The 26012-nt window shown below is 35.4% G+C and overlaps 1 protein-coding gene and 1 long non-coding RNA gene across 4 annotated transcripts in view; one reads left to right on the plus strand and one right to left on the minus strand.

Moving 5' to 3' along the window:
- The window catches only part of LOC120432544 (uncharacterized), a 658780-nt gene extending 640888 nt beyond the window's left edge, over positions 1 to 17892 (plus strand). For 2 of the 3 annotated variants that reach the window (XM_052708498.1, XM_052708497.1), the window contains 5 exons: positions 14830 to 15049; positions 15112 to 15403; positions 15463 to 15591; positions 15645 to 15990; positions 16052 to 17892. In XM_052708498.1, the coding sequence (XP_052564458.1) occupies positions 14830 to 15049; positions 15112 to 15403; positions 15463 to 15591; positions 15645 to 15990; positions 16052 to 17153 (2089 nt within the window). In that variant the 3' untranslated portion in view covers positions 17154 to 17892. The remainder of the gene's footprint in view (positions 1 to 14829; positions 15050 to 15111; positions 15404 to 15462; positions 15592 to 15644; positions 15991 to 16051) is intronic. The other variant, XM_052708499.1, reaches the window with a different exon arrangement.
- LOC128093049 (uncharacterized) lies at positions 8152 to 8497 on the minus strand. The gene is made up of 2 exons (XR_008212193.1): positions 8442 to 8497; positions 8152 to 8354 (listed from the first exon to the last, which is right to left on the minus strand). It is a non-coding gene; the product is annotated as an uncharacterized LOC128093049 (long non-coding RNA).
- Positions 17893 to 26012: the final 8120 nt, after the last annotated feature.

Here is a 26012-nt window from a genome sequence, read left to right on the forward strand (position 1 = left end):
CCGCTAAATGTTTATTTTTTTGCTAAAATTTTTGTTTTCGTCAAATCTTACATTTTTTGAAAACTAATGATTGCAAAACAACTGAACTAGTGTAAAATGCATTTAAAACACTTTTTCCATGCAAATGTTGAAAGTATGGCTTGTTATCCCCCCCCCCTCCTCGTCCCCGGCCAGAGCCGAGGGACAAAAACTTTGAAAAATATTTGCATCGGCCTTAGTTTCAATTAAAAAAATTGTTTGGTTTTAGAATTAGATTGATTGTCCTTTCGATAATATCGGCAGTCGAATAATTGTCCCACGTGATTTTTTTTTTAATTTTTTAAGATATTTTGATAAGATTCCTCCATTTAAAAATAGACGGTAATTTATAACTTTTGAATAGATTTTCATCTAAATTTTATTATCTTTTTTCTCAGAGTCAATAGGGGAGTCTGAGCTAATTTGAACACTATAAGGAAAATAGTCTGCAGTGGGTTTTATAAGGAATGTTGATGACACCAAAATGATAATGGATATGATGTTTAAAAAAATAGGTTATTTAATTCGATAAATTTGATTAAAAAACTCATTTTAATCTCAAAAAATCAAAATGTTTCAATTTGGGATATTTTGATGGTTTATTGTAAATTTTATTGTGTGAGCTTGTTTTCACTCACGGCGTGTTTTCTAGAACAAACTTTTCAGGAAAAAATAGTCATCGCTACTTTCAAATGTGTCTTACAGGAAATTTTCTCAGCTTTCCAATGCTTCTAAGAGCGAAATGTTTCATCGGGAAATTTCTGAGATATCTCTATTTTAAGTTTTTTGGTTTTAAATTTCTTTATTATTTATTGGAAACTTTATATTAACAGTTCAGAAAACTTATCAAATGATGTGTTTTATATGTCATTTACTCATCAAAATGTGCAACATAAGACAAGAAACAACTTTGTAGGAGGTTGCAAACCGCTAAACATTTGAAAATGAAGTTTTAACCAAATTTTTGAACATATGGAATTTATTCAGAAATTAAAATCATAAAACAATTATAATTTTATTAGATTATTACATATATTTTTTGTGTACAAATACCACGTGTCTGCTCTGATTTAGCTTGTTCAACCAAAACTTTGGCAGGTTTGTGATTGTTAATGGTATTATTGAATTTTAATGAATAAATTTGATATTTTCTTAAGCAAACATTAACCAGGAACATAAATGAAAATGATTTAAAATCTAAAATGTACTACACATTACTGTTTCAAGCTTCAAAAGTCATATTTTCATGAGTATAAAATAAATATAAAATTTTATAAAATGTCCTGTTGAAAATGCACTTAAAATTAGCAATAAAACTCTTCCAATTCAGAAAGCTGAAAACACCGTCGCAAACTTTTTTTTATTGAACAATATTATTTATTTTTTTTATTTTAACAAAAAATAAACAAAACAAAGTCTTTCCAAACTATTTGAACTAGAATCAAGAAATAAAACATTTTTTAAAAAAGATGAGATTGAAGATGAGAGTCTTATTAACTTCCAAAATATTGCTTATTCCGTGATCATTTAATACAAAAATAAAACTAAAACAATCATTTCATACTTATGAAAAGTATTTCTCTTAAAGCTTGCAACAGTAGTTTGCAGTTCAATTTCGAGTATTAAACATGTTTTATATTCCTGCAACTGGTTAATGTTTGATTAAGGAAATATGTTATTTATTTATAAAAATCTTGTAATACCCTATCAATCTCAAAATTGTAAAAAAATTGTTTGTATCAGCTAATTCCAAGCAGAATCAGAGCAGACCGGTGTTATTTGTACACAACAATTACGTAATTATCTATTTGTTCTTGTAATATTTTAATGCGGTTTTGTGATTTTAATTTCAAAAAGTCTACAAATGTCTACAAAGTTGTTTCATGTATTATTTTACACTTTTTGATGAGTAAATGACACATGAAACACATCATTTGACAAGTTTCCTGGACTGTTATTTAAAAGTTTCCAGTAAATTATTAAGGATTTTAAAACAAAAACTTAAAATATAGATATCTCAGAAATTTCCCGATGAAACATTTCGTTCTTAGAAGCATTGGAAAGCTGAGAAAATTTCCTATTAGATACTTTTGAAAGTAGCGATGACTATTTTTTCTCCTTAAGGTTGCCCAGAAAACACGCCGTGCACTATGTAACAAAATTTTAAATTTGAGTTCTTAAATATTATTTGATTGTTTTTTTTTTTTGCTCAAAAAGCTAAAGCTTAAGCTTCGAAATTAGAATGTTTTTTGATAAAATTATCCTTTAATTATCTTTTTAGAAGATAAAAAATGTTTAAGCAATTTTATAGATTAAAAGATAAATCAGGCTAAGTTATGAATTAAAAGCTAAAACATTAGTTTAGCCGAAATAATATCCAAGAAAGTTCAAGGACTAGTCTGCAAACTATGTTTCGATTACAATTATGTAGTTTTTCAAATTTTTATTATGTTCTGAATTGAAATTTCTGACAGGTGGTGGAAAAAAAAAATAGAAATGTTGAACAATATTTACACGTAAATACCTCAGACACTGACGAAATTGATGAAGCGCATTTATTTTATATATTTTTCCGACGAATTAAACTTGATGAATTATTCGGATGACGTAGGTAGGACTAGGAGTCCTAGTCAAAAGCAAATCCAATTCCTAGTAAGAAAGGCGATTTGCGACTTTCAGTGCAACGAGTTTCCAGCATCAATAAATCATAAGTCTGAATGAAATTACCAGGATTGCAACTGGAAAAATCCAAAGGATAACTTTTAAATTCTCAAAATTCTTTGGGATTACCAGAAACTACTTGAAATTACACAAAATGAATAGGAATTCTTGAAATTTCTTAGGAGAACTGCCTAACTACCAACAAAGATTTTTTGAAAGTAGTTTGGTGCTTTATAAATACATCTTGAAGCGGCATTCACTTGATTTCGATTTTCCATGATCCATACAAAAAAGTTTTTTTTTTGTATGGACAATTGTCCACGAGGGGGGTGGATAAAAGATTCCCAAAAAAAGTGTCTACGTGGTTTATGGATGGTCCCTTTCCATTGTAATAAATTTTTACAGGTTTATAAAGATCATCATTTTTTTTATGTTTCGATACTATTAAGTAATTATTTGTATTGCAACTGAATTACTGAATAAATCAAGTATTATTGAATTACTGTACTAAACTCCAAGTTATTCCAGATAAGTTACCAGTTTAACATGATTCTGAAAGCACCTTATTTAAGTGATTTTTGTAATAAAATATCTAAATAAATTTATTAAAACAAACTTTTTAAATAATCAATTATTTATCTTTCCGCAGCCGGCTGCCTAAGATTTAAAATTTCAACCGATAAACAAAATGCTCATGGTCACATCACTGCCACTCGTGAATCCTGACCTCATACCCATCTACTAACCCCCTCAAAACTCATGTGATACTTTGTCGGAGAAGCAGTCGATTGGGCGGTCTCTATCACTCAAGTATCGGACTAACATTCCCATCCACTTCCCCGTGACTCTACCACTGGTCGTGGCCGGCGCCGGTATTGATCAGCATGATAGGGGCCTTTGAGAAGTTGCGAAGCGAGGAAAGATAGCACCCACTTATCTTCCACGGCTCGTGGATGTAACTTCTGGAGGTCCTGGTCAATAACGGAGTAGCAACTGCGGGTGGGCACCTATGCTTATGCTTATGCTTATGCTAGTTATTCCAGATAAGTTACCAGTTTAACATGATTCTGAAAGCACCTTATTTAAGTGATTTTTGTAATAAAATATCTAAATAAATTTTGACACAGCGTACAATATTAGTTGCTGATTTAACAGTTTGCAATTTTTCAATTATTTTGGTCGAAGAAATAAACTCAATCTTAATAATTCTCACTTACTTGAGCGCTAAGACAAACATGATCGAATTAAACTCTGCGGTAATGATTAAAGCTCATTCTAGTTCCCATTCCACACTTCCTTGGGAAACTCTTCCCCATCAAACCTCATTATCGCTTTCTGATCCTGTTCAAGCTTGTGTCGAGGTCCATAGATTTTGCAACCCAGCGCCAAAGTAATTCCCCGGATAGTGCTCGTTTACACAGGCACGCGGCGGCAGTGTGCTAATAATGGCATGCGGCTGTTGAAATTGCTTCATCCTGCTTATTAATACAAATTGCCCACGGCGGCGGTGGTCCGTGGTTCACGTGTTACATCCTCGGAGCTCCCATCACGCGAAGGGGTTTCGCGGCCTCCTCCGCCAATAGTCGTCCATTTTCCCGCAATTATCGATTCTTCCTCCCCTCAATGTGATGTGGTGATCCTCTTGGATCTAATTGTGGGCAGTTCAAAGATGGGATGAGGTGCAGCAACAAGCTCCTCAAAGGGATATCGTCCTGCAGTGTACATGTAGAGCGAGTTAATAGAACGTGGAATTTATCGCCATGGATGCCTCTCGAAACGGTGTTTCAAGCAGCAGCGTAGACTTGACCCTTCAGGGACCAACCTGATTCTTTAAATTATGTCTCAATTTTTTACAAGAAATCTATGAAACTCATAGTGTGTATATTTATTAACTAAAATTTAAAATTTTCCAACAATAGATCAAAAATATCAGTCAAAGCTGAATCAATTTCAAATGAAAGCTAACAAACATTGTCCTCTAAAGGGTTCATCCTGTTATGTTGCGGCCTCCCATCTCCCACCCTGTTTTGAGGAGGCTGTTGATGGTGCTTTCACCGAGTGCTGTATGATGCCAGTTATGGCAAATCACGACGATAAATATTTGTCTTGGCCCCCACTTCTATGCTATCGCCCCCATCCCATTTCTACGAGCCACACGAATCTTCGAAGAATATCGTATACGACCTTGTTTGTGTGTGCATTGACGGATGGTGATGATGATGGCTGGAGGAGGATTGGAGGTCGGAGACGTTGTTAATGAGTAGAGGCTTAATTAGATTTATCGTATTCCCGGTAGTAAACAGGCGAATTTGGGTAAGCTTCGGTGGTAGAGCAGAGCTTTCTCAAAACTATCGAAAATTGTTCGCTTTTTTATGCTTCTAGATTGTGATAATTGAATCGAGAATTTTTAAGAAAATCTTATTAAAATTTTTTGTTTTTTTTTTGTCAAAATTAAAAAAAATGAAAAATTGACAAAATTAAAAAAATGAAAAATTGACAAAATTAAAAAAAAGGAAAAATTGACAAAATTTACAAAATTGAAAAAAAATGACAAAATTGACAAAATTGACAAAATTGACAAAATTGACAAAAATGACAAAATTGACAAAATTGACAAAATTGAAAAAATTGACAAAATTGAAAAAAATGACAAAATTGACAAAATTGACAAAATTGACAAAATTGACAAAATTGACAAAATTGACAAAATTGACAAAATTGACAAAATTGACAAAATTGACAAAATTGACAAAATTGACAAAATTGACAAAATTGACAAAATTGACAAAATTGACAAAATTGACAAAATTGACAAAATTGACAAAATTGACAAAATTGACAAAATTGTCAAAATTGACAAAATTGACAAAATTGACAAAATTGACAAAATTGACAAAATTGACAAAATTGACAAAATTGACAAAATTGACAAAATTGACAAAATTGACAAAATTGACAAAATTGACAAAATTGACAAAATTGACAAAATTGACAAAATTGACAAAATTTACAAAATTTACAAAATTGAAAAAAACATACAAAATTGACAAAATAATTAAAAAAATTTAGACGAAAATTAACTCAACAACTTTTGGATTTGATGTGTTCTTAGTATTTTTTAACAGAAATACAACAAGGGGTTTCCAGCATCAAGGATTACTGACCAGTCTAAATGGAATTACCAGGATTACTGGCAATATGTCATGAATTACTTTGATTTCTCAGAATTACCTAGGATTTCCAGAAACCACGCAGAATTGCTCAAATTTATAAAAAAAAACTTGGAATTACTGCCTAGCTTCCAGCATATTGAGAATTGGATCGAATGACAGCTGTCAAATGCACAAAACCACGTGCTTAGCAATAGTACGTCCATCCCGGGAATTCCCGGCACAAATTCCCGGGATTTTTATAAGTTGTACGGGGAATTCCCGGAATTAAACAAAAATCTTAATTTGGCCTGGAAATTACATTAGTATTACAATTTATAAGTTTAAACTTTTCTAAAATTTTACACAAAATTGGTACCATTTTATTTGATGTCATTTTTGTTTTTTAGACATCTTAAACCAATTTTTAAGCTGTTTTAGTCATGTCATATAGAAATAAATAAAAAATAAATATTTATAAGATACTTATTTAATTTGAATTAGATATGTGGTGCATATAAAATTCAAAGCACAACAGCGAACAGCAAAAATTTATTTAAGCTAACTGCTATCCTTGTTTAGATTGATTTTAATAGTATTGAGCTAATTCTATAAATTTAAAGCTTGAAAAACATAACAAACATTAAGAAAACATAGATTTTATGACTTTTTCAAAAACTAAAAATAATAAATATTTTTCCCGTTTTCCGGGAAACTCAAAAACTGGGAAAATTAGAAAAAAAAAAACGAAACTATTGGCACTACGCCCCCCGGGGCATGGCCTTCCTCTAACGTGGGATTTCTGCTCCAGCGCCTCTGACGAGACAGGAGAAACCGGGACCGACGTTTTACTTCACCATCCGATAGAAGCTCAGTGGATAAGGCGGGAATCGAACCCGCGTCTCATAGCATCATCGGGATCGGCAGCCGAAGCCGCTACCCCTGCGCCACGAGACGGGGGGGGGAAAATTAGACAAAGAACAAAAAAAATCTTTAAAACTATCTAAAAGTGCTATCCTTGTTTAGATTGATTTTAATAGTATTGAGCTAATAGTATGATCTTAAAAACATAACGAATATAAAGAAAACATAGATTTTATGACGTTTTCAAAAATTTCCCGGGATAAAAAATATATTTTTTCCGTTTTCCGGTAAACTCAAAACCCGGGAAAATTGGACGCCCTACTTGGAAATCATCGAATAATGTGGCAAACATCAACATCAGTTTGACAACTGATTTTGACGATTGAGTGTTTTTCATCCGAATACATTTGAATTAGAGAGCATCCAAATTTGCGGACATTCCGAATCCGCTCTGTACTTCTTACAACCATAAAAAGCAAAATGCATTCTGCCGATTTAAACAATTACTAGTAGTTACTTGAATTAATAGGAAATACACGAATTACTGAGTAACTATGGAATTACTCGAATTACTACGGAATTACTGGGTAATTCCAGAATTGCAGGAATTACTGCAGAATTGCGGAGTAATTCTGGAATTACTGAATTACTTACTCAAAATCCGAATGATTCCGTACTAGCTATAACTTTGGATTCTAACATGAAAATTAATAGGCAATAAATAGAATCATAAAAGGTTTATCGAAATTATCTTTTTAACAGTTATTGCGCAATTCCCACTAACTTGGACTTCGCACTAAATAATTGCTATCGATCGCACTATTGCGACTTATCAAACTGGCTTGGAAAATTCAAAATTTCCTGAAAATAGATCAAAGCGAGCCGCTTGTTTTTTAGCTGTCAATCGCAATTTTAAAGTGCGAAAGTTCAGTTTGGTGGAAAATGCGATTGGAAATGTAAATAAACAACAACTGGTTGCCTGGTTTTTCGAGTTCTTGTTGTCAAAAGTGCGAGAGAATAGTGCGGGCATAATCCAAGTTACAGTGCAAGGATCAATATTTTTTATTATTTTCTGAAGTATGTTTTCACAAACAAGAATCATGGAATTACCAGGATTACTGGGATTACTAGGAATTACCAGGATTACTCTGGAATTACTCAGTAAATCCAGAATTACAGAATTACTTGCTCAAATTCCAAGTAATTCCGGATTAGTGACCAGTCTGACACGATGCTGGAAACCCCTTGAAATACAATTCATGTTTTTTTTTTCATAAATTAAGAAAACGATTCGGATTTTTTTATTTTGAAAGCAGTTTTGAAAGATCAGTTTTTAAAACTGCTTTCGTATAATCGATAAAAAGTGGCATTTCAACAATCTATATTGTTAACGCACATAAGAGCGTCTGTTGCTTGGGTCGTGGCATAATCGGATCTGAGCAGAACTGAAACTCGCGGGTTAACTAGTGCACAGTAATTTGTAATCAAAACTTTATTGCTCTTGGTTTCTGTCGGTTTATTGAACTGTACTGGACGGTAATTAGACGAGAAAACTGTAACTTTCTACATCTTGAGCTGTATTTCAGAACAGGACGGTTCTGTTCTGTCTGATCTGTTCTGTACTGTGTCTCGCGGAGCAATGGCCACTTCTAGAGAAGATTCCTGTGACCAAAGCTGGTAGTTCTAGCGGGAAATTCTATAACAATGCCAAGAACTCATTTGGAGATGCTTAGAATTATTCTGTAGTACTAGATCTAACTGAACTGATACAAATCTACAATCTGAACCTTTTGCATGCGCAAACATATATTTTAAAATACCCTCGCACCACCTCGTCAGCAGCACCTGTTCCGCAATCAGAGCATGGTCTCAAATTAATTATAATTAAATTTGTTAATTTTTGCACTTTTGCAGCAGCTCGGGTCGAGTGCTGAGTGTTTGTGGGATCTTTTCCTAGAGTTTGTTTGGGACCCTAGGAAAACATCGCAAATGAGCTGCGTTCCTCGATTCAGCGTCTGCCATCAACGACGTAATTAGACACACGTCCTGGGTGCAATCCTTCGAACCCGCAACCCCTGCTCCAAAAAGAAGCAAACATCTCAACCCCTTTTTGCCAGATGGCATCGTCAACTGCAAATGCAACTGCACCGCCAAAAAGTAAGCAGGTCTCCTCGCTCATTTCGATGCAATCCAGGCCAGCCACCAGCACCAACACCAAAGTACACAAATGGAAAACCGCCTTTTGCACAGCGTCAGCTGAGTTCTGAGGCAAGCAGGACATCTGACGAAAGAGAGAGGATGCTGTTATGGTGTGCTACTGCGGCTGCATAGAGTGAATGCCACCACGTTCGAAATGCAGCCCACTAACCAGCTAACCAACCAACGGAACACCGGACACGGTGGGGTTGATGGGGGAAAATTTTGACAAAATTTAAGAAAAATGATGATTTAATTCTTTGAGAAACATAATTTTGTAAATTTCGTATAAATATTTTTAACAATAATTTGGTGAGGTTGTACTCTCCGTGCCTCACTATGACCTTAGAGAGCTACTGAAGCTCCTCCAACGATGCACAAACACACACACACACAGTGTGGAAGCAATTGCAATTTACTAAATTAAATGACAACGAATTATTACGACTCTCGCAGCTTGTCTCTACGGGGCGATCGGAGAAGGGGGGAAAAACCGTAACATACGACCCGGGGTTAGGATGCACCACAGTCACGGCAGTCGCCAGCGCGCGCAGTCACAGTCAGTTGGGTGCAACTGGCAGCACTGCAGCATCAGCATCAGCGGGGCCAAATCATCAACCGAGGCGCGCGAGATGTGCTCTCGTTTTGCAATCTGCCGGGGACATGCCAAAAGCATGATTTGCACTAATGAGAAGCAAGCAAAAGGAAGCTGGGGGTTGTCTTGTTGGGTTGGGTGGAATAGTTGGGGTGTTTTCCTCCCCCACGTTGGAAATGAGAATCGAGAAGGGGAAGTTCGGGTTGTTAGTTTTGTGCCATTTTGGTGATTGCTGATGGTGTGGTGTCAGCATCTTTGGACGGGAGTGTGATCTTAAATTGATTGTGAATATAATTTTCGAATTTGTGCTCAGCAAATTGCTTGTTGAACTTGAACTTCCTCAGCAAGTATGAGTTTTCTAGAGAAACCTGGTCAGATATTTTAAACAGAAATCTAGAAGTAAACAAACCTTGATATTTTAGATCGGTAAATTATTTCTTGAAATAAAAAAAAAGTTTCTACTTTAGAGGGTTACTACAATCCAACCCCGCCTCTAGACGGGCTTCAATTTAAAAAATTGTCAAAAATCCAATTTTCAGCCATTTTTTCTTTAAAAAAGCATTGGAAAGAAGAACTCGTAAAATTTTTGAAAATTGTAGAGTTTTTCCGGGGTCAATTTTGGCTATGTTTTTTACTAAAAATTCCTATATTTCAAGTAAAAATAATTTTGCAGTAATTTTTGTGGTGTCCCAGACTGTGCCTTTACGCTTTTTTTACAATTTAAATGATAATGGTATCATTCTAAAGCAGAAAGTGAAATGGTAATGATAGCAGGTGGTAGAAATGGCCAAATACTATCAAAAGCACACATAAATTTAGCAAGAAAAATAAAATACTAAAAATTAAACAAGAGAAACATGAAACAAGAGAAGTAAAGTAATTTGTAGAAAAAAAAGTTGCTCAAAATTACCTCCTACAAACGAGAAAAATAAAAATAAATCGAGATAAAAATTGGGCAGTAGAGGGTTAACGTAGTATAATAACTTTTTGTTTTACCAAAAATTGAAATATGTTGTGGTTTGGTTGAGCGTTTAGTCGAGAACAGAACACTGATGAAGTCTGCAAGTATTAGACGAAATACTTATCTGTTAAGATATTATAAAAGTATTGCGGAATTAAAAGGAACAACTCGTCTCTTTGTATTCATGAAATATGTTACTTTACCCGTTTTTCAGTCATTTGAAGTGCTTTAAAAAAATAATAGGGGAAATATACCCTTTCTAATCAAACACCTATCTTCGTCATATGGAGAGTTTGATGCTCGATTAAAGCTCCAAAAATACTATTTAGGCTATAAACAAACCAGCAACAGCACCGCCTCGAGTAAGCACGCAAATTTATGCCACTTACTGGCCAAAAAGATCAAATTTCATGCACTTTTGATCATAATTTCTATTTTGCGAGACCATTTCTCATCATTTTGGTGGCACACACATCCACACGCAAGATGAGAGGTTAACTGCTTAACGAAAGTCGCCATCAATATCTTTTCACTTGCGCTAACGATTTCAAAGCGCTTAAGATATAAAATTGCTTCCAACTACCGGCAACATGTTCTTTTGACCATTACTTAGTCACTCACTTGAAAAATAATCCCGAAAAATGTAAATAATTAGCAAGCACCAACAAAAAAAACAAACGCGCTAAGTCTTTTGACGTTTCAATTTTGAATGCCGATTCTAATCGAAGGCTGAAGAAAACCGAGCGAGGAGCGAAGGCAAATAAAAAACAAAGGGTGACCACCAACACCACCAACATGCTGGTGCAGCGCCTGTTGAAGTGAGCAAGTGCTGCCAGGAAACTTTCGCTATAAATGCTACTTTTCGTGAGTGTTCGCTTAAAATTTCATCAATTTTGGCAGCAGACCCAAAAGAGCGCTGGAAGAAAAAAAGAACTAAGCTGAAAATAGAAAAATTGGCGTGGCCCAATGCACTCGGCTGATTAGAATGCATTTTTGAAATATTTTTTTTAAATGCTTGTAAAAGGAAAAGCATGACTTTTTATTAAAAGTGAAAATAAACAGAAATATTCACAAAAAGTTGCTCTACCCGTTGGTGTACTTGGTTTTAGTGAATTTCAAGGAACAATCCAGATTATCCAGCATCATTCAAACACGACCGCTTATTAGGCTTAAAATGGGCATATTTGACTTCGACTTTGAAATTTGTTCAGTAGGCGCCACTTGAATATAAAACAATATTTTTATTTAAGACAAAAAATAAAAAAAAAACAGATTTTTTTCAAATATGAATTTAAACCTTGTTTTCATGTAAGAATAGTTTTAAAAATGTTATAAACTCATTAATTTTGAAGCAGTTTTTTGACAAGGCAGTTTTTTGTCGATGTAATCAAAATTGTGTTAAATAACTTAAATATGTTTATGTTTGGTAAACGCAAGTTTTGTTACCACATTTTATGCATTTTAAGTACTTTGAAAACTAGTAATGACATTTGGTTTGGAATCAGAATGACTATAGTCAATTCAATTGAAATATGTTCTTAAAACGTTTTCAATGTTTTTCATATTTTTGTTTACTCTTTATATGTTTGATTATAGTTAGAATTAGGACAGTGCTTATTTTATTCTAAGTCATTGCGGGAGGCAAAAAAATATTTATTTCTTTAAATTTACGTTTATGTTCATTTAGTTTTTTTTTTAAATTCAAAATGGACTTTTTTTTTAAGAACACCGATCTGTAAATTTAACAGATTTTTGACAATATTATGCTGTTGTATCAAGTATGTATGTTGAAAAAAAAATCATTTTGCTAGAAATTAAGATTTTTTTCTTTCTTCTTCGATCAAGACCATAAGGGACCATTGTTGTTTTGTGTCTGTTCTATCCAAAACTGGTCAAGAATAACCAAATATTGGCAAGTAAAAAGTGGAAACAGTTGTTTCAATTCGTCTCATGTGTCCCAATTTGCCCCAAATAATGGTACTTTTCTCATCAAAACTACACCAAAATGCACCAAAATGACATTAACAAATGCTTAAATGTGGAGAAATGTGGATGAATCACAAATTGGTTTTAACAAACTTTTTTTTTACTGCCATTTTGTTTGGACCTTATATATTCGCTTAGTTTGGAGACAAATAATACTGCAAAAAAATGAATTTAAATTGAAACATTTAGCAGATTTTGATACCTTAAAAAAAATCTAAAATTTTATTTCATTTCTGTTTGAATATTGATTTAAATTTTTTTAAGTTTCAAAATAACTAGAAAATATTTCAAAAAATCAAATTCCCATCACATCACACCCAACTTCAACTCTGTCACCGCGGTCGTGGTATTTTCTGCCAGTTATTTATTATGAAACGCCCCCCGGTGGTGGATTTTGGATGGTTTGTGAGACCCCGTCCCTAGGACCTCCCTTTTGCTCCATTCATTGTGTTCGACCAAAAAGGGATACTTTGTAGTTTGCAGTTGAGCTCTACGGGGGTTGATGCGATTGTGGTTGCCGGCGAAAATTTGTAATTAAACACTGCACTGGTGCTGCCAAGCCGGCCGGCCACACTCTATTTGGGTTTGCCAGGGAATTGATGGTTTTTGGGTTTTGAAGGAATTTTCATTTTGTGACGTTTGATTGAAATATTTTCGAGTGGAAATATGACATTTTGGTAAATTTTGGTTTAAAGACATTTTTAAAGCCAATGTAAAGACTAAGTCTTCAGATATAAATTGTGTTTTCGCCAGAAACATATTCTCATCTGATAAACACAGATTTACACAAATTCCACAAGCATTTGTCATCCTCTAACCACACACGTTCCTCTGCAGCTATCCGATACAAGTAACATGCACCTTCTTCCTCCCATAACTTCAACTATCGAACGGTTCCAGCATCGGAAGCATCCAAGGGGAAAGAGCCAGAACTAAAACAAAATTTACAACCCACCCACTCTAAAGTCCCCCCAATATTAAACTTTCTATTGAACACCTGGATCCGCAGGATGTTCAATTCCAATCCCAGCCCCCTCGACTTTGCAGCGGAGGTGTTCAGATTTATCTCTGTGCGATTCTTTCGCCTAGATGCAACTTTCCAAACGAAGCTAAACTTGTAAATTATTATTGCGAAATTATTATTTCTCAATGTGGAAGATTCCTCCTTTGCCCTTGGCAGTTGAGGGAAAATTCGCATACGTGAAACTTTTTACCAACCCCAACGCTTACCAGAAGGGTCGTTAGTCGTGCTCGTTCCGGAGCGCTTAAATATTGCACCCGAGAAACGGTTCCGGAATACAAATGCATCCCCGCGTTCGGTTCTTGCGTAATGCTCTGAGTGAGGCAAATCTTTGCTTATTGATAAAGGATTGTGCGGATCGGTGCGGAGTTTTTGCGGTAAATGTAGGAAGGGGGTTCTTTCTTTGATTTTTCTTAAATATTGAATCAGGAAAAGTTGGTCCTTAAGCGGTTGAAGGTTTGGAATCGGTCGGATGAAGCGATGATTTGATTGTGGAATCCATTGGGTGTGAAGAGTGAAAGTTTGTTGCAGGATTAAACTTTCAGTAAATTTAAAGTGATTTGTATCTTTAAATAAAAAAAATTGTGTTGTTAAGAAAAAAACTAAAAACTTCCAACTTCCAACTATCAGCTTCCTATTTTCAATTTCTAATTTCCAATTTCCAATTTCCAATTTCCAATTTCCAATTTCCAATTTCCAGTTTCCAATTTCCAATTTCCAATTTCCAATTTTCAATTTCCAATTTCCATTTTCCAATTTCCAATTTCCAAATTCCAATTTACAATTTCCAATTCCCATTTTCCAATTTCCAATTTCCAATTTCCAATTTCCAATTTCCAATTTCCAATTTCCAATTTCCAATTTCCAATTTCCAATTTCCAATTTCCAATTTCCAATTTCCAATTTCCAATTTCCAATTTCCAATTTCCAATTTCAAATTTCCAATTTCCAATTTCCAATTTCCAATATCCAATTTTCAATTTCAAATTTCCAATTTACAATTTCCAATTTCCAATTTCCAATTTCCAATTTCCAATTTCCAATTTCGAACTTCCAATTTGACCAAGTTTTGTCAATTTTGTCAATTTTGTCAATTTTGTCAATTTTGTCAATTTTGTCAATTTTGTCAATTTTGTCAATTTTGTCAATTTTGTCAATTTTGTCAATTTTGTCAATTTTGTCAATTTTGTCAATTTTGTCAATTTTGTCAATTTTGTCAATTTTGTCAATTTTGTCAATTTTGTCAATTTTGTCAATTTTGTCAATTTTGTCAATTTTGTCATTTTGTCAATTTTGACAATTCCTGACTTTACTCAAACCTGACAACTCTGATGAATGGTTCTTGTTCTAAGACCCTTTCCCCTTTCTCTCCTTACAGATCCTGGGAGCAGTGCGACTCCGAGCAGGACTACCTAACCATCCACGACGGCAAGACGCTGGAGGCACCGATGATCGGTCGCATCTGCGGCGGAGACGCCCTCCCGGACATCGTGTCCAGCGGGTCGGACATGACGATCCAGTTCCGGACCTCGCCGTACGACGTGCTGTTCCATCCGAATCCGGTGACCTTCCTGCCCGGGTTTGAGCTGGAAGTTCATGTGAGTTCTGAGTTGATCTCTTAGGGTTCTTCTAGATGTCCTAACGCGAGTTCGTTCCGCAGATCCTCTACGTCAACTCCAACTCGCAGTCCTACATCCGCCAACCGGGTCGCTGCGAGTTCTCGATCAGTGCGTTCGAGAGCCAAACCGGCGAGCTGGAGAGTCCGCAGCACACGCTACCGCCGGAGAGTTCCTGCATCTACCACTTCCAGGGCCGGCGCCACGAGACGGTATGGATCTCCTTCGTCAAGTACCACTCGGCGATCGACCCGACCGGGTTCGAGTCCCCAGCGGAGTGCGTCAACCAGCTGCGCATCTGGGACGGCCGATGGTCGGTCAGCTCGCGTCCGTACGGTAAGTACCGCTCGGTGTGTCGATGTTTTGGTTTATTGAGGTGTGGTACCAAATTGTAGTTTTCCTAGGCTCCCATCCCGAGTACAGCCGGAACGCCAGCCTGATCGAGCAGATTTGCCGCGAGGAGGTGCCGAGGCTGTGTTCGCGGTCGCTGGTGGCGAAGGGCAGTCGGCCCTGCTCGACGCAGGGTAGGTTGAAGATCTTGATGATCGTACTCTTTACTAATTGAGAATCTTTACAGAGAGCTACCTATCAACCGGTTCCGATCTGACCATCGAGTACCGACCCAGCCCGATCGGTACCGCCCGTCTGTACGGACCTGCTTCCGCTTTCAAGCTGCGCTACGAATTCGTTGACAACTCGCTGGGGGGTGCTCCGCTGGAACCGCTGGTAGCACCATCCGCGATGCCGGAACCAGCGGCGCTGGTCCAGTTCCACCCGAAGTCGTGCGATCGCGTCTTCCGATCGTCGTCTGCTTCGCGTGGAATCTTCCGTTCGCCGTCGAACGTGTTCCTGTACGGTCGAGGAGGATCACCGAACATTTCTTGCACTATCAGGTTCGAAGCAGGATTGGGAGAGAGCGTTAGGTAAGGGATTGCTTCGACTGATTCTCGATCAAGTAACTGACCATGTATTTTTTTTTCGCAGACTCTCGATCACGCGAGCCCGCTTCGGAGGTCGATCCTGTCAGAACATGCAGAACCGATCGGGACGGTGGCACTGCAACCATCACAGTGGACCGATCTCCGATCTCAGGATCAGTGAGGTTCCCTGGACGGATATTCCACCGCTGCCGCGGGACTGTCTCTGCTCGGACGTGTCGGCCTCGATCAATTTGGCTCCGCTGGCGGCCAGCATCGTTGAGGTTAGATTCACGGCCATGCAGATGGAGGTCGATCAGGACTTTCGGGACTTTTACTTCGAGGGCCGGTACGAGTTTGAGAAGGACGGCTGCGAGACGGATTGGAGTGATCGCAGGCTGCGAGGTCGCAGCGGCGATGCGTTCCTCAAGCCGACGCCGTGCCCAGCGTTGATCCAGCCGTGGCTGCTCGAGCCGGAGACCGAAGGCAGCTACTTGGTGCTCAAGATGAAGGGATTCTGGATGCCTCCACTGCTACACTCCGCTCCACCATGCCCAACCGATGCGAGGATCACCGTCTACTCAACGAACAATCCGAAAAACTCCCGCGATCTTTGCCCCTCCGGACCCGACGTGGTCGCCTTCTCCGACGGGTGGGACAACGCGTACGAGTTCAGCGCCCTGGAAATCTCCAAGAACCTCATCATCGAGTTCAAAAGCTCCCGAAAACCGCGCGACATCGAAGGCAACGAGTACAAGTTCTCGTGGATGGAGATCTACCCGGGCAACGACTGCCCGTACAAATGCCAGGAACTGCAAGCCTGCATCCCGGCGGAACTCTGGTGCGACGGCAAAGTCCACTGTCCCTCCGGCCAGGACGAAAGCCCAACCGAATGCAACATCCGACTCCCACTGTCCCCACTGCACGTGGGAATCGCCGCCGCAACGCTCACCCTGTTCCTCTCGTTGGCCGCCGGTCTCACGGCTTGTGCCCGGCGGAAACGGGTCGAGAAGAAGCACCAGCACCTGCAGAGCAGTCACCACCTGGAAGCGAACGGGCACTACCCCCATCACGGGTCGTACCCGCACGTGGCCCCCCATCATCACATGGCCAGCAGTCACGCGCTGACGCCGATCTACCTGGATCCCACCAAGGACAGCTTCTGTTGACAGGAGCTGGAGACTTCGGTGTAGCCCATGCCGAAGTCCCAGGATTTCTACTACTTTGCGTTCAATCGCTAGGCCCCCTCCTTCCTCCCTCTATCTATCTATGTGAAGGTGGTGGTGGCGGCGATGACCTGTGAACGACGACAATTCTGGTGATATTAAGTGTACGTAGGAAGCATGAAATCCAATAATTAGGGGAAGAAACCAATTTCGAAACAAACAAAGAAAAAAAAAACAAAACTGACTTATAGCTTAATGATCCTTAGACGGAGGAGAACGAGACGGAATGAGGGGGACATTGCTCGTAGCCGTAGACGAAAACAAGTGATTGAACCAATTAAAATGGATTTGGTTGGTGGGGTGGGAATTGTGGAGGATTGGCGCGGAGGAAAGACAGCGAAATGATGAACGGTCTAAGAGTGGGGTTTTGGGTGGGTGAGAAATGTGTTGACGATGTTTTTTTGTGATGTGATTCTGAAAGATCTGCTAAAAGATAAATCTTGAAATATTATTGAAATTGTGATAATACTGAAATTTAAAAACTATGTTTGTAGTTTTGTTCAAATTATTAAAATTTGTATGTTTATTACAAATCTCTTTTAAGTTCTTATCTGAGTTTTTTTCCATCCGATTTATTACTTTGTTTAATCTGACTGAAACATTTTGAATGCCTTCTGTATTCCCAAAAAAGCAATTTTGCAATATCAGTTTGTCCATAGCATACAAAATACAAAATGCAACGTGAAAATTAAAAATCTGTATTTTAAAGGAATTTTTTGATCGATTTGGTGTAAAAGTTGGGGATTACACCTAAAAAAATTATAGAGATTTTTTTTTGTTTTAAAAAATTCATTGTCGCTAAAAATTGATTTGAATAAAAACACTATTTGAAACTTTTATTTTTTTTGGTAAGTTTAACGATTTTTGTCTCGTTAAACTTACCAAAAAAATTTAAAATTTCAAATAGTGTTTTTTTTTTTTCAAATCATCTTTACAGAAATTTACAGAATTGGAACATGCCGAAATTTTTTGCAAAAAAATTGTGTTTTTTTTTTAAAATAATCCTGAAAACACACGACAATTTTCACAGTTCATTCTTTGATGTTAAATTAAATTTGCAATTTAAAAAAAGTTTTCGTAAATCGACTATTCTTTGTATTTTTTGATTCGAATGAAACCGTGTTCGTGCATTCCCTATGGCAAAAGAAGCAATTTTAAATCATTTTTTTTATGCAATTTTGCCATTTAAAAAATACTCTTCATTATAATTCATAGATATTTTTTTGTACATAAGGCAGGTACACATTTTATTTAATGTTTATGTCAACTCCCCTTCAAAGTCGGGCTGAAAAATCAGGGGCAAAAAAATTCTAAAAGGTTCAAACTTTCAATGGAAATATAAGTGCAAGCTACTGAAATCGATTGAAAATGCATTCCCTGCGTTTAGAACCATTTCAGCATGTTTGGGTTATTTAAAAAATCTTTAGAATTTTAGTGAATTTAGGATGGACTAACCGGAAACAAAATGTTTTTCGCGATTTTTTTTATATTGAAAATATGACATTTTTAAATGAAGATATATCGAGTTTAAAGGAAAACACCCCTGAGATTTTTGTTAGCGTTTGTAGTGCTGGATCTCCTCTTTCGATTGCAACCTAACGCTTAAAATTAGGCTTTTGCATTTTTAAGATAATCAAGTTTTAAATTTGCATCTTTTTTACCTTAAAATTGCTGTTACTTTTGACCGTTAAGTCCAAATTGACTTGTCAAAAATTAAAAATTTGTAATTTTTAGAGCTCTAAAAGTGCCCCGAATATCATTTTTCACTAAAACGTAACCCTGAATTGCCAGGTTAAAAAAACGGATTTTTTAAAGGTTTGCAGAGATGCTTTCACTAAATTTGGTCGTAGAAGGCGTAGATTACGAGACAAAATTTTGATGTCTTCGACAAAGTTGCGTGGATTGGCAAGTTCAACATATTTTTTAAAACAAAAAAAACCTGAAAATATTCCTGAAAAGTTATATTTTCAAAATCACCCTAATAATAAACCACCCTAATTTTCAACCAAACCAAAAGTTAAAAAAAACCAAAAGTTACCCTTTCTTATTTGCAACAACTCTTCTGAAGACATCAAGGCTCCAAAACTTCACCATTTTTCGGAAAATCTATTTGCCACTTAATTTTGCGATCTGGACCACTGTGGTTTCTTATTTTTGAATGTTCGCAGTTTTTTAAGAATAGTTTTTTTTTTTCAGAGGTGCCTTTTAAACAGAATTTTTAAATTGCAAAATGCTGGAACCTTTTCGAAAAATTGTGGATTTTTTTTCGAAAAATTGTACATGAAATCGATATTTTCGCAAAAAAAAAAACAGATATGAAACTTTTTTATTAACAACAGTACCTTTTACTGCTGATTGTTATGTCTCATTACAAGATTTTATTGAAAAAAATGCATGATATTACGTTTTATAAAATATGTGGATGTTCCTTTCAAGATTTGAGATCAGTGTTTTTTTTTAATGAATGAGTTTTCCAGACAATTTTCTTCCATTTGATATATTTTAACAAAGTTTTTTTTTAATGAATTGAATTGAATTGGATTGAATCACTAATTTAAAATTACATGTTATTTTTGTCCTCATTTATTTGAATTTGAACTGGATAAATTGAAATCTTGAAAACTCAGAATGCACCACAATTGAACCATCGTCAATCACTTTGTCCTCCCCCATCCCAAAAACGAATAAATATGAAGTAACCGTAATGAGATGAAATTAATTTTAATTAAGACAATCAGTCGCTAAAAGTGCAAGACAAGCACAAGAGGAGTGAAGAGGAAAAAAATGACAGACTCGCTTCATGGAATGATGAAGTTTTCCTCCATGAATGGAATATTATTTTAAATTACACCCGGTCTCTCTCTGTCTCTCTGATTTGAGCTGGTCAAAAGTCGGCTCAAGAGCGGTGGTTTGAGGAGGAAAAAGTGCTGTCCGAAGCGCAAAAGTGAAGAAAAACTGACTGTCATTTGTTACTGGGGCGTGAAGAAAATAAATCGAATGGAAAGGAAAATGGTCCCCCTTGAATGCTGAGTTATTTTTTTTCTCCTGGATTTGGGAGTTTGAGGGTGGTGGTGGGGAAAAGCTGGGAAAAGTGTCGTTCAGGTCAGGTGACAATGGCGTCTCGTTTTCCACTCAGCCCCAAATTTCCCTCCTCCCTTTTCCCTCCTTTCAACTCAAGAGTCCACTCGAGAAAGCGACTAATTGAAGGCGCGATGGAAAAAAATGTGTATAAATCGGCGCTGAGGCTGATATAAGAGCGATAATTAGGAAAAATCAAGTGTAAATTTCGAAACTCTAGTAAAAAATAAGGTTGTGAAGAATGCTACGAAAATGCTACAAACGATCGAGGGCGCGTGTAATTGGGCTTCGGCCAGCAGCGAATTGGATGTTTTGATGACGAGAATTGTGTGCTGCTTCTTGCCGGGGGTGGACACTTTGAGATAGGACTGAGGCTAATTGGACGTCAGGATTAAGGAAGAAAGAAGCTGACTCAACACTGTAAATAGGCGGGAATGTTCGGATAAATCCTTAGCAGCAAATGATGTCAACACACAATCACACTCACACTGATATACGTTTTGAGTATTTTAGAAGTAAAAATGTAGTTCGTAAGGAAAAAACTAATTGTAAAAAAGACGCAAAAATCGATGCAATGAATCACAAGTGTATGATGGATTAAAAAAAACTAGCCTTAAGAATGCTCTCATTACAGTTTCCATTCAAGCGCCACTACTTCCAAACCACACTCACGAAAGAAAAAAAAATCGACATATTTTGCTCCAACAAAACACTAAACCTCATAGCACCCTTCGAACGAGAAAAAAATCTTCCACCTCACTAAAAATATGACTTTAGTACGTATTTACCCAAAAGGAATCAACACAAAAATAGTTGTACATAAAAACAGAATTCCGACAACAAATAATGCGCAGATGAAGAATCCCTGAAATAAAGATTTAAAAAATCGAGACAATTCAAAGCCAATAAACGTAATCCTTTTCCCGAATTCCTCAAAAAACGAAAGAAATAAATCCTCTGTACAGTTTTAAAAGTAAATAACAAATAGCACACCTAAAAAAATGAGTTGCAGAAATGTTCACCAGGAAAAAAAACAGTGCAACTCTGTGAAATGAAGATAAACTAACAAATAGCGATTTTTCGTTTTGATTTTCTCGAATCGTCAAATAACAATGTGATTCTCAGTAGTTAAGAGCGAATTTAACGAAAAATGCGAAACGGAACGAACAAAGAGAGAATAAAGTGTGCAAGAAGAGAACTGAACTAAAAGTGGATAGCAGGAAGTTGTGTGAGAGCAGTGACAGAGGATGCAACGGGAGAGATTAGCTTATGGAGAATTAGCTGGGAGAAGGAGAAATAGTAGCCTGTAAAAAGGTAATTTAAAGTCACCTGCAAAAAAGGGTTGAAGTGCTGTGTTACTTGAATTGATTTGTTCGCAGTGTTTATTTTTTTGTTTTATTTAATTGAGAATGCAAATTATAAAAGTTTGGTGAGAAGATTAACTTTGCCAATTGATGTTGAAATATTTTTGTGTAAAGTATAGGAATCCCGCCTTTTGCTAAATATTGTAATACATTGTTAAAACTTATTGTTTAGGGAATCTAAAATTAAGTGTTTGGTAAAACTAGTTCAACAGATTTTTTTTTCATTAAATATCAACCAGAAGGTTTTTAAATTTCAAATTAATTTCAGTTTTATTTAATATGAAAAATACCTATGTTCAGGATGATTTAAAATGAAAATGGTTTTTTAATGCCTAGAATTGAAATTTGCAATTTTTTAAATTAAATAAAAAAAAAGTTTTATTCAATATTATTTTCATGAAATAAAAGTACCACTCACTTAATAAATATCTAGATTTGATCTGGAAAAACACAAATTGTGGATGGATACTCAATAATACGCTGTCTTAATGAAAACAGTTAAAATGTTTTAAATAAATAAATTTGACAAAACTTGCTTTGCCTAAATGTTTGGGCTATTTATTTGCTCTGGACAAGAAATTTATTTCTTTTTTTCATTCTTCAAATCAATTTTTATAATTTTAATTCATTTTTGCAATACCTTATCGTCACTAAAAATAACAGTGCTAGAGAGTTCATTGCAGCACTGATTTGAGTGTTGAAATGTTAAACTTTTCAGCATTTTTTTTTCGGAAAAGTGATACTTCTCGACATTGGTTTGGGTGTTGAGTTGACCAAACACGTGAACTACAAACTAAAGCGGGGAATCATAAGTTCCTATTCAAAGCATTTTTAGGAATTGGAAATGAGGCCACTTTTGAAGCTTGTTGCCAAAATGTTGGCAGTTGAACTTCTATCAACCAATCTTTTGAATTGTCTCAAAAAATAAGAAATTTTTTTTTTAAATGTCCTTTTGTAATTTTATTGTTGAAATTTGAGTAACATAATCATCTACTTGTCTTGAATTGTCAAACAACTTTGAGAAACCCTGATAGTATATTGTGGGCAACAGTTTATAAAATATTAGGAAACAAATTGTCAATAAAAGCGTTTTTTAAGCATAAAAAGGATATTTAAGCCATTTATTTTCAGAATAATCTTTTATTTATTTATTTATAATGAAACAATGGCTCAAAGGTCGTCAACAGGGCCTCAGATTGGCAAGTAGTTATTATTAACTTTGATTTTATGTTGGTTATTCGGATATAAAATAATTATTTGGTTATGGGAAAGTCGATTAAATGAAAATAATTGATGGCAAATAAAATTGATATTGAAGTGATTTAAATACTAAGCTTTTTCCAAAATTCCACTTGCTATACACAATAATCAAAACATAAATTTTGTTGTAGAATTTAAAAAAATGTAAAAAATTTGTTTGCACAGTAAATATTTCATTGATAAATTTTGACCTCAATCAAAAGTGGGTTATTTTCAAGTTCAAGATTTATAAATTGTACTTCTAGCTCAATTAATTAATACACATTATTGATGAAAAATTATGTATTTATTGTATGAAGATATTTACATTAAGATCTCATATTTTTTAAGTTTATTCTTTTTTTCATTGCCTCAAAAAAATTAAATCAAAAATGCTTTTAAGTTTGATTCTTATTAAAGAACATTTGATTTAAAACTCAAAATTTATTTTCCAACATTATTATTTTTCTTGTTCAATTTATTTGTACCCAACATTTTGAAATACAATTGTCAACCTTTTTTGTAAACTATAAAAAGTGTTTTTAAGTCCGCAATAAACACCAGGTAAAAATAAATCTCTGGATTTAAAACTTTAGATTATATTTGACACCGTTTCTTGATAAAAGAATATCAAATTTATTTGTGAAATTTGCAAAGATTTTTTAAAATATTTATTTGTTCAAAATATTAATAAAAATCAACACAAAACAGAAAATTTTTAACTTATTTTTCAATAAAAATATAAATTTATAAAATCAATCGAATTTTACCTCGTTATTTGAATGCAAATTTTTTATCAAAAAATAAAACATATTTAGTCTCTTAAACACAATTTTTTAGATGCTTTGGATGGGATTTTATCAAAATAATTGTCATTTTAATACTTCGTTTAGAGCCAATATATGAAATATTGAATATTTATTTTGATACATATTATTTATTTAAATTAATGTTATTATTTATTTTAGTCCACCAATTTTAGAAATGTATTGTTAGACTGGTGAATAATTATTGCCTCCGGAAACTTTTCCAAATATTTTGGAAAATAATTTAGTGTTTTGAAATTTCAAAATCATTTTTTTATTTGCATAGAGAAGCAAAACTTTTCAAGAAATTGCTATGGTGTGAAAAAGGTCCAAACATTGCTCAATGCAGCAATGTTTGGCAATTCAAATGGGAATCAAAATAAGAAACAAATTCCTTTTTTAGTATCCTTTTTTCATATTTTTTTTTTTTGGATATTTATCAGAAGTTTTCGATTTTCAGAATAAGATACATTATTTTTTTTTGTTTTTCGCTTCCGAAATATATTATTGGGTAATTCTCTACCAACTCACACGAAATCGGGAAAAGTTGCCCCGACCCCTCTTCGATTTGCGTGAAACTTTGTCCTAAGGGGTAACTTTTGTCCCTGATCACGAATCCGAGGTCCGTTTTTTGATATCTCGTGACGGAGGGGCGGTACGACCCCTTCCATTTTTGAACATGCGAAAAAAGAGGTGTTTTTCAATAATTTGCAGCCTGAAACGGTGATGAGATAGAAATTTGGTGTCAAAAGGACTTTTATGTAAAATTAGACGTCCGATTTGATGGCGTACTCAGAATTCCGAAAAAACGTATTTTTCATCGAAAAAAACACTAAAAAAGTTTTAAAAATTCTCCCATTTTCTGTTACTCGACTGTAAAAAATTTTGGAACATGTCATTTTATGGGAAATTTAATGTACTTTTCGAATCTACATTGACCCAGAAGGGTCATTTTTTCATTTAGAACAAAATTTTTCATTTTAAAATTTTGTGTTTTTTCTAACTTTGCAGGGTTATTTTTAAGAGTGTAACAATGTTCTACAAAGTTGTAGAGCAGACAATTACAAAAATTTTGCTATACAAACATAAGGGGTTTGCTTATAAACATCACGAGTTATCGCGATTTTACGAAAAAAAGTTTTGAAAAAGTAACTTTTTGCGTTTCTCTTTGTTTCGTCGTCCGTGTCTGTCGCGGGTGACCATGAACGGCCATGATCAACGACGACCAACTTTTTCAAAACTTTTTTTCGTAAAATCGCGATAACTCGTGATGTTTATAAGCAAACCCCTTATGTATGAATATCAAAATTTTTGTAATTGTCTGCTCTACAACTTTGTAGAACATTGTTACACTCTAAAAAATAACCCTGCAAAGTTAGAAAAAACACAAAATTTTAAAATGAAAAATTTTGTTCTAAATGAAAAAATGACCCTTCTGGGACAATGTAGATTCGAAAAGTACATCAAATTTCTCATAAAATGACATGTTCCAAAAAAATTTACAGTCGAGTAACGGAAAATGGGAGAATTTTTAAAACTTTTTTAGTGTTTTTTTCGATGGAAAATAGGTTTTTTCGGAATTCTGAGTACGCCATCAAATCGGGCGTCTAATTTTACATAAAAGTCCCTTTGACACCAAATTTCTATCTCATGACCGTTTCAGGCTGCAAATTATTGAAAAACACCTCTTTTTTCGCATGTTCAAAAATGGAAGGGGTCGTACCGCCCCTCCGTCACGAGATATCAAAAAACGAACCTCGGATTCGTGATCAGGGACAAAAGTTACCCCTTAGGACAAAGTTTCACGCAAATCGAAGAGGGGTCGGGGCAACTGCTGTGTGAGTTGGCGGAGAATTACCCTATTGCTTTTCCAATTCAAGTAATACAGCACACCCAAACCATCCCGTGAAAACCCCCCTTTCTAGCATAAGTCGACGTATGAGAAACACAATTTAGACTGAAAACAAAAAACAAACATTAGCAAAAAAAGGGAGAGAGTAAAAGAAGAAATAGTATACAACACAAAACTAGTCAAAACTGAAACAAAAGCTCAGCAAACTTTTTTTCTTGGAACGCAAACGTGCTTGTAAATCAGTTCCAAGATCCTTCTTTTCCCGCTCTCACTCAGATCTGTTGTAAAATTACAGACAGCTTAGAAGTAAAAAAAAGCGCAGCGAGCTAAAGCAAACAGTTTGTTAAATGTGACTATAGGTTTTGCTGTTACTGTTATCTGTATAAAACCCCCAGCTGTGAGTACTTGTGTGGAAAACAAATTGTTTCTTCTGATTTTCCAGAAAACAACAAAAAAAGTGCAA

The sequence above is a fragment of the Culex pipiens genome, chromosome 2, assembly GCF_016801865.2.
Source record: "Culex pipiens pallens isolate TS chromosome 2, TS_CPP_V2, whole genome shotgun sequence".
NCBI classification, from domain to species: Eukaryota; Metazoa; Arthropoda; class Insecta; order Diptera; family Culicidae; genus Culex; species Culex pipiens.